Source organism: Mustela putorius, unplaced genomic scaffold (genome assembly GCF_011764305.1).
Source record: "Mustela putorius furo isolate JIRA1106 unplaced genomic scaffold, ASM1176430v1.1 tig00000695_pilon_pilon_pilon, whole genome shotgun sequence".
Taxonomy (NCBI): domain Eukaryota; kingdom Metazoa; phylum Chordata; class Mammalia; order Carnivora; family Mustelidae; genus Mustela; species Mustela putorius.
Window position 1 is genome coordinate 3,052,813 of NW_025421447.1, and position 9,599 is coordinate 3,062,411.

Below are 9,599 nucleotides of genomic sequence, written 5' to 3' on the forward strand. Positions count from 1 at the left end.
TTTGGTGATATCATCTGCTTCCACAACTTTATTTACATTTATATTAAGAAGTTTTATTCATAATTACCTTCTACTTTTCTCCCAAACTCTAGGTCTACATTTCCTAGACCTCTAAATATTTAGCTCTGGAGGAGATCTCAGAGGTCTTTATCTAAGGCTTCATTGCCTGGATATCTCCACAAAATGGCCCACTGGTTTTAAAAAGTCAAAATGAAATACCTTATTTTATGTCTATTTCCAATTCCATTCCCACATTGACTCCTCTTCTTGAATTTTTTTTTTTAAGATTTTATTTATTTGACAAGAGAGACACTGCGAGAGAGGCAACACAATTAGGGGGAGTGGGAGAGGAAGAAGCAGGCTTCCCACCAAGCAAGAAGCCTGATGCGGGGCTCGATCCCAGGACCCTGGGATCATGACCTGAGCCAAAGGCAGATGATGCTTAGTGACTGAACCACCCGGGCACCCTTCTTCTTGAATTTATTGTTTCTGTAGTAATCCTGAAGCACCTGGGGTCCAAATTCCCTATATGCATTCAGCTGTTAATCCCAAATACTCCATTGCCAAAGACTTTCTCAGTTAGATTCAGTTTTCTACACTCTCTAGTTTAGTATATGTGCTGCCGAAGCAAGCACTGCACTCTCTAGTTTAAATCCCAATTATCTCCCACCTAGAATATTGCAGTACACTCCTGGCTAGAGGGCCAGGTCTCTGGTGTCTTTCTGTCTGGAATTCTGAATTATTTTTATTCATTACCTCCACATTAATCTTCCTAAAGGGCAGTTCTGATCTGCCACTCTCTGGCCTAAAAATATTAAATGTCTCAGATGGCTTACTAAATTATTCACAAGTTCCTTATCCTGGCATTTAAAGCCCTACATATCTGCATTCAATTCTGTTTTTCTGGCCTTCATTTTGAGCCCTGTACCTAGAATACCCTTCTTGCCTTCATCTTTACCCAGCAAACTGTTAAGTTCTTCAAAACTTATTTCTGGGGTGCATGGGTGGCTCAGTTGGCTAAGGGTCCAGCTTTTGATTTTGGCTCCAATCATGATCTTGGAGTTATGGGATGGAGCCTCCCCACCCAACACACTTCAGGCTCTGCACTGATATGGAGCCGGCTTAAGATTCTATCTCTGCCTCTTCCCCCATGCAGTACATTCTTTCTTTGAATACAAAACAAAACAAAAAAAACTTATTTCAAATACCACCTCTTTCATGAAGTCTTTTTGGGGGCTGGGGGTGTGGAATCTAAACTGAATTAGTCTTCCTTTGAACCCCTATAAGCACTTTAACACTTTTATTTCAATGCTTACCAGATTTTGCCTTCTATAATAATCTGTGATTTACAGTGCTTCCAGACTTTTCCAGAAGTACACCTAATTATACAGAAAATTGAGGAGATAGCCCCAAGACTGTCACAAGAAGCTGCCTGGAAAATTAAATTTTAGTATGAATTTTTGCAGTGTTATCAGTCTTAAACTAATGTGTTTTTTTTTTTAAGATTTTATTTATTTATTTGTCATAGAGAGAGAAGCGAGAGCAAGCACAGGCAGACAGAGTGGCAGGCAGAGGCAGAGGGAGAAGGAGAAGCAGGCTCCCTGCCAAGCAAGGAGCCCCATGTGGGACTCGATCCCAGGATGCTGGGATCATGACCTGAGCCGAAGGCAGCTGCTTAACCAACTGAGCCACCCAGGCGTCCCTTAAACTAATGTTTGTTTTTAATATAAAACTGTGGACTAAGGCTCCAGTAAGATATGTCTAAAATCTCGTCTTAGGGATTTAGGCTACACCTGGCACACTGTGAAAACCCTCCCCTCGTGCCCACTAAACTAAGCTTTCTAAGGGCAGAGACTGTCTTACTCTGTATGTACCGCTGTAAAACTAATACATTACCATCTACACACAAACACTCAAATACTGTTGAACTGTGACTCAGGATACGTTAACTAATGTTAACTGTATTTACTAAATGTTTACCATGTACCTAGAACTGTGCTTTCCGTTTCAAGAACTTATTCTCCATGGGCTGACCTTGAACAAGTATAAAACTGTACAGATGAGTTAAATCATGGAACGTAAAGTCATCTGTGCAAGACAACTTGGTTTGGGGGTCCCAGTCTCTCCGTTCCACACGCCAAGTACATCTGCAATAGTGATCAGTACCAACTTAGGGTGCACTCTGACCTCCAAATTATTTTCTGGAGATTGATAATTTTCTGCTAACACTGCGCAAAGCTTAATCCTCTCCATCTGAAAGTAAAAGGTCGCCATCCTTTCCGCTCTCCAGTTCGAAGCCCAGCAAAGCCTTCCGGAAACCGAGTGCTAGAGCCGATGGAAATCTGGTCCCACCAAAGGAGCAAAAATGACAAGGCTAGCAGCACCGCCCCTAGGATCCCCCACGGGCTTCCAATTGGTCCTTGGGGCTCACTCTCATTCCAGATTGGTGTTCCAGCTTGCCTGTCGCCTCCAAAGAATCCACCTTTAGCCAGTAACTATTGGTAGATCGTTACGTCATTGTCCCAGCTACCCCACTCTCATTGGCTCCCATTGGAAGGGGCGGACACAACGTCACAGGCAGGGGCCGCCATTTTGACTGAGCAACCCTAGTGACAGGAGCTGAAGCAGCAGCGCAGGTTGTCCCCGTTTCCCCTCCCCCTTCCCTTCTCCGGTTGACTTCCCGGGCCCCCTACACTCCACAGTCCTGGTCCCGCCATGTCCCAGAAACAAGAAGAGGAGAACCCTGCGGAGGAGACCGGCGAGGAGAAGCAGGTGAAATGGAGGGGGTGCGGGCGGGCGAGTCGGGGGCGACTGTGAGGGGCGGGAGACGGTCTCCCACTAGTGCGGATTGGTCGCCATGGTCTCAAGCTCTACAGGGGTTGGCCACTACTTGCATCACGCCGGGTGAGCTTCAACACAGCTTGCAGCTCTGGCGCTGATTGGTTGGGCCCATTATCAGTCAGTGCCTTGCTCTTCCTGATTAGCCAATAGGCCTACCGCTCTACTTATTGAAGCTGTGCTGTCATTGGCCAAGCTTGGGCACGGGGCGGGTGTTTGGAAACACTGGGTGAATGAAAGGGGGCCGGTGGTACTGGGAAGCGGGGTGTGTTATTGGTCGATGGGGGTAAATGACCCAACAACCCAGGCCAGGGCCTCGCTTCAGAAAGCTAGAGGTGGAGGTAAAGACGTTTAAAAGATCGGCACCGAAAAGAGAGAAGTAGTAATTACTATGGCTAGTTTAATGCGGCAACTTTCTCGAGAGACCTATTTTGACGGTTAGGGATGGTCGGTTCCCCACCCTCAAGTCAGGAACGAATAGGCTTGAAGAGGACTCGAGTTCCATAAAGAATAATGGAGGTTAAACCTAGAAAAGACAGCAAAAGAGTCGTGACAAGAAAAACGCCACCCTCTTTCCACCACCACCCCGACTTCCAGGGTGGTGGAACTTAGTTCACCCACAATTCTCTGATGAAAATACCCCAAGTAAATCTCTTATTGGGGCTTGTATCTGACTTACAACATTTAGTACGGGGCTCAGAGGTTCGTGAAAGGCAGCTGGTTATAACTGCCGGATTGTCAAGGGAAGGGAATATAATTGCATTAAAAGAGCCACAAATTTGGCTTTAGGTCCTTTTTTTAAAAAAGCCACGAAAGAAAAGAGCATCGGGGCTCACAAAAAGCAAAAGAGTAATAACAACAGTGTGACCCTCCTGCAAACCAATTGAATGCTCTTGACATGTTCCTCAAACTTCCATCACTTGGCCCACTTGGGAAGGTGTTGACTTTTTGGCAACAACTGTGAGTAAATACTAGTGAACTTCCTATATCTTAATTTTCCTGAGCTTAAAAATAGTGTCATTTTCATCTCTGTTTACCTGTCACCTTCCTGTTTATGGAAATGCTGAAGCAATGTTGTTCCATTACTAAGATGGAGATTTTTGGAGGCCACATAGCGCTAGTCTCCTCCATAGAGAGACTCATCAGATGATTACCTTAGACTCTGGAAAAGAGAACATCTCAGTAGAATTATCCCATTTAATTTTATGTTTGACCTGTACTGCATGTTAGGGACAGCCAGGGAACTTTCCTATTCATCTTGGGTTACCAGAAGCCCTGGTTAGCTTTTTTCTCTCTTTGTCTTCCCTAGCTTCTATGCTGAATGAGCTATAGTGTGCTCTTGATCAAAGTATTTTGTTTTAGCTGTTATCTTTAATCCAATATTCCCAGGTCGGAGTGGTTCCTTAGGTGTAGTGTGAGAAGCAGCTGGTTTGGGGGGGGCGCTGGGTTTCTTCACAATACAGTCATCTTGAACTTCATCGATTGAACAAAGTTCTAGCTTTATTTGGGAGCAGAATAGAAACAATGTTTACAAGAGGTGGATCACTAGGAAAAATTAATAGTATAAAAGTTATTAGATAATAGAAGCAGTTGCTTCTCGGTATAATTGGCCCATTTGTTTCCTCCAGGACACACAGGAGAAAGAAGGTATTCTCCCTGAGAGAGCCGAGGAGGCAAAGCTAAAGGCCAAATATCCAAGCCTAGGACAAAAGCCTGGAGGCTCAGACTTCCTCATGAAGAGACTCCAGAAAGGGGTATGGGACACAATCTCTTATTCTCTTACTTTGGAGCCAAAGGGGGCTTTTGGGATGAGAACTGTAGAGCTTCTCCTAAATGCTTATCTGGAGGTTTTGTTGTTGGGCAGTAGTAGAGAGCAATTAGAAACTTGTAAAGAGCAAGGCAAATGATTATAAATCCCTGATAATGGTACCATACAGGATATTAAGGCTTAATGTTGAAACATTTGGGTATGGGGCATTAGGGGATTGAGGGAAAGAAGGACATTAGAAACTGAAATGCTGACTTCCCCAGGCATATGTGTGTTTAGATGATGGGAGTTTTAGGACTATACTTTTTAAGGTGAGAGCTACATTTTGGGGTGCATGATTTCAAAAAAAGATCAAACCATCTGTCCTCTAGACTTCTTTAACTTGAAATGAATAGATTTCTTCAGACCCTTGAAATTAGTACCAGTCAGTAACTGTACTCCCTCAAGAGATATTTTTTCATCCAGGGTAGCCCTCCTCACCAAGGGAGGGTGCGCCTTCATAGCTGTGTAGCTCCTGATCAGGTTTCTCTGTCCCCAGAAGTACCTAAAACTAACTGAGGGATTATGTCATTAGACTGGAGTGTGTTCCTAGGTATGGATGAAATGGACAGTAAAACAGATTCCCTGTGGAGAACCCTAGTTATTGAGTCTTAGTCACAGATGATGATGTGATGCTGATTTGCAGTTTACCTTGCCGTAGGCAAGGCAGGCGTGGGCAGGCCGTCACAGCCATGGAACATGTGTGGGAGCAGTGGGAGTCAGAGGAAAAGAACATTATCCTCATGAACAAACCCAGTTTCTATTCATGGTCTGAGGGAATCATTTCTAATTTTGAGATTGTTGACTTGAGGTTGCCAGATTGATGCTTCTTTATATCTTATTATTTATTTCCTTGGCACCAGATCACTGGGACACTGACCGGTCCTCAGTAAGCCTTTATGAATAGTCAGTAATTTGGTTGAACCGTACAGTACAGATGGGTGTATAAAGGATGTGGGGGCTATCTCTTAACTCCTAAAATCTATATTGTAGCAAGGAAACTACTTACATACCTGAAAAGGTCAGAACACAAAGGGGAGAAGACATAGTACAGGTACTTAATGCTAAACTCTGTGTGCATGAGGTTAATCAAGGAAGACTGGAAAGATCTAAGATGATGAGGGTTTATAATGGATGTGAGTCTCCTTGCTTTTGAGGTAGGCCAGAGTTCCTCACTCAGTTAAAATATCCCTCTTGTCTCTTAGCAAAAGTACTTTGACTCAGGAGACTACAACATGGCCAAAGCCAAGATGAAGAATAAGCAGCTGCCAAGTGCAGGACCAGACAAGAACCTCGTGACTGGTGACCACATCCCCACCCCACAGGATCTTCCCCAGAGAAAGTCCTCACTCGTCACCAGCAAGCTTGCGGGGTAACCTGGGCCCCCCCTCTGTCCCCTTCCTCACCCACTGGACTTTTGTATATAATAAGCAGGGATGGAATGAGCGCTAGTTAGCTCTTCTCAGCTTGCTAGCCAGAAATGACTGTGATTCTGCTGGGGGCTGCTAAGAAGGTGATGTGGGTTGGAAAGGGGTTCTGAGTTCATTTCTTTGATTAAATTGAGATTTCCACACCCTCATTGTAGCCCAGGTAGGGTCCCAAGAGTGAGAGACTAGGATTAGATCTTGCTGCAAATGCTCTTTTTTCTTTTGTATGAGAAACTGTGGAGATGCGATTTTTCCTTTTTGAAGAGACTATCCCAAAACTGGCTGGGCTAAGTCTTGGGAATAATTTGGTAGGTTTACATCCAGAGGCTAACCTGACATAGCTGGGAAAGGTAGAGTGAATGAGATCTGTTTTCTGTGCTTCTAAGTGTTCTTTTCCCTTAGGCTGCTATGGCTTCGTGTTTCCATTATGGCAGGTTTAGAGAATCCTCAAAAAGAAAAAGTGGTTTGCTTGCCTAAAACTGCAGTGCCCACTTAACCTCCCTTACTCAGAGCGTCTCTGACAGTTGGCCCTGGCTCTTACATAATGTAAAGATTGGAGCACATCATTTACATGAAGTGGGTACCTTCTCTCTCTCTTCCAGCATGTTGCTTTTGCAAGTATGGGGTAGTGGAAAGAGCACTGGGTTTGGAGTTAAGATATGTGGGTTCTAGTTGCCCTCTGAGCAGAACTGGTGTGTAAACTTGGTCAAGTCATTTAACCTCTATGGATTTCTATTTCCTCATCTGTAACAGAAGTGAATATAGATAGGATTGATTCAAATTTAAAATTCATTTAACTGCCAGCTGAAAAAAAAGTCTTTGCTATTTTTGTAAAACTAAATGAGGAAGACCTGTGGCTGAGCCCACAGAGGGGAACCATTTGAGGACGGCATGAGGAGAGAGGACATTGAGATTTGGGAGGTACAGGTTCAGTCAAGGAGGCCTCAGAAGTATCATGGTCTTAAGGGTCAAAGAAAAAGTTCTAAGAAGCTAGCTTCTATGGAAGCTTCTTGTCTCTGGCCCCACCCACTCTCCTGGCCTCCAGTCTGAACCTTTGCTACAAAAACCTGCTGTGGCAGCCCAGCTGTGGGCCTGAGGACACATGCTCAGTCACACATATTTGGTGGATTCCCACGTTTCAGATGTAGTCAGATGCCAGGTGTGTTCTTAGGGAGAACAGAAGAAAAGGGACAAGCTGAAGCCAGCCTCCAGGCCTTGGAACTGTGGCAAGGCTAGAGCAGCAGGTTCTTAGGAAGATGATTTACCTGGGAGGAAGCTGGTGGGGGAAGGTGATAAGGGAGAGAAAGCTCTGCCATCCTAGATGCAGGTAACTCAGCCCCTGTGGGATGAGTAGCAGCAATCGGACTCATGAGCAGGTGGGGGAGAGTGGTGCTGGTGGCCAGCACCTTCAGCCTACTTAACTTGACCTGAATCCTACACAGACACGGCCAGGGAAAGAGCCAACTGTTCAAGAGAGCAAGATTCTGTAATCCTCTCTTGCCCTCTTACCTCATAAATTCTGATATGCCAAATATTTGGCCTGATGATGCACATGTGGGGTGATGGCAGGTGTGTATACTTCTTTCCTGACTGGCCATTCACTTTTCAGGCTGTCGCTCAGATTGGATAGGAGGGAGTTGGTGAGGAAGGAATGGAGAGAGCAGGATCCCTGGATTCCCTGGCCCCCAGACTCCTTTGACTGTCACTTGTAATTGTATATAATTTTTGTGTTTCTTGCTCCATTCCTCATGCTGTCTTCCTTAGTCTAAAGTCTGTGTGGGACGGGGAAATTGCCGAACATCCTTGTATAGTTTCCTCAACTGTCGCAGCCATGTTGTACATATAGATATGTCATGTTATTATATATATAAATATATATATAATTTTGTACGTTTTCTTCATCTCCGATCCTCTCGAATTTTGTACTTTTTTCTTTTCTGCCTTCTCTATTGGTCATTTGAATCCTCAAGGCTGAGGTCTTGAATCTGTTTTTTTAGGAAGGAACAGAGGAAATAGGGAAATCAGAAACTGTTGGTCTTGCTTGCTCTCTGTACCTGGTCGTCTTCAAGGCTAAGAAAACAAAGAAACGAGCCACATTGTGTATTTGCCACCTGTTTGCACAGTATGAAATACATCACTTCGTGGCAAAGAAGGGTCATTCCCAAATCCAAATCCAAATCACCTCGATTAAACCTAGATTATTAAATCCACTCAGAACAACATGTGTATTGCCAGGCCCCAGCTTCCATGCTGTCCCCTCCTCATCACTGTGTGTGTGTCCCCATTAGCCTATGCTGCTGCAGCTGGCTGTGCCATGCCTGTGAAACCAAGCCTGCCCTAAGCCAGACAGCTTAATCTCCTGCACACCTTGAGTTATTTTGATCTTGTCTAAAGAATTTTCTGTATTGCTTTCATGGGTATTTCCAGAAAGATGGAGAACACTTTGTTTTGTGGATAGAAAAAAACTGAAATTCTCTCTCCCCTCCCCTTTTCTTCCTCCCTCCTCTCTGTCTCTCTCCCTCTCTTCCGCCCTCTTTCTCCCTCTCCCTTCTCCTCTGTCTCTCTCTTCTCTTCAACTCTCAGTGGATTGGATTCAGGCTTGTGCCAGGTAGCCTAATGACTGTTAAGTATGGAAGAGTCCTGGGGGTAGGGACGGGGATGGAACATCGGGTTTTTTCCCCTATTACTTGACAGTGTTTTCTTTTTCTTCTTCTGTGTTCGTCCGCAGTGGCCAAGTTGAATGATGTTGCTCGGGGCTCCGCCAGATCCTGAGACGCTGCCCTCCTGGGTCCTGTGCTGGCTCCTGCCCCTCCCTGCTTTTGCAGCCAGGGGTCAGGAGGTGGCTCGGGTGCGGGCTGGAGAGGCAGAAGCCCCTGCCCGTCGGTGTCCCAGCGCATGGAGCCCCTTGGGCTGAGCACCAAGACCCTGAACCTTTTTTGTTTTACCTTTTTCCAAATAACTGTTGGGAGAAATCTCAGTGAAATCCTGGAGGGAATGGGGGGGGGGTTATGGGTGTGGTGTTTAAGAGGGTGGGGTGGGAAATTTGTGGGGGATATGAAATAGGGCTTGGAGTTGATAAAAACATTCCTGACTATCCTTCCTAACCATGTGGCTGGTGTGGGATGGGTGTGAGGGGGAGGAATGGCATAGACTCCAGATGAGGAGTTCTAATTCAGCTCTGTAGAAAAATGCCTTGTTTGCTTGGATGTGGCTGGGGATCTGGTGTCAGGTTTAAAAAAAAAAAAACTGTCCATCTATATATGACAGATGGAAACCGCTCCTCTGGTTCTGCAGAGCAAGCTGAGAACACAGTTAATGTTAATTGTTCACTGAAAAAAAGTGCTGTCCTTGAAATAGATTTGCTGTGGGGAGAAGGGCAGTGAGTGTGGGGAAAGGGGGCCATGAGCGTGGGGAGACCCACAGAGCCCAGGAGATTTTTTCAGTATTTGAAATAAAAAAAAAAAAAAGAAAAAAGAAAAAAAAAGACGACGACCCACAGAAAAACACAACCCAGAAATATTCTGAAG

At 45.0% G+C, this 9,599-nt stretch overlaps 1 protein-coding gene across 1 annotated transcript; it reads left to right on the forward strand.

Annotated features, from left to right (window-relative positions):
- The first annotated feature begins 2,553 nt into the window (after positions 1 to 2,553).
- Positions 2,554 to 9,376, forward strand: ENSA (endosulfine alpha). The gene is made up of 4 exons (XM_004776786.3): positions 2,554 to 2,772; positions 4,467 to 4,592; positions 5,851 to 6,017; positions 8,801 to 9,376. Exons 1-4 carry the CDS (start codon positions 2,716 to 2,718, stop codon positions 8,814 to 8,816), a joined length of 366 nt encoding a protein of 121 aa, XP_004776843.1. The 5' UTR covers positions 2,554 to 2,715; the 3' UTR covers positions 8,817 to 9,376.
- Positions 9,377 to 9,599: the final 223 nt, after the last annotated feature.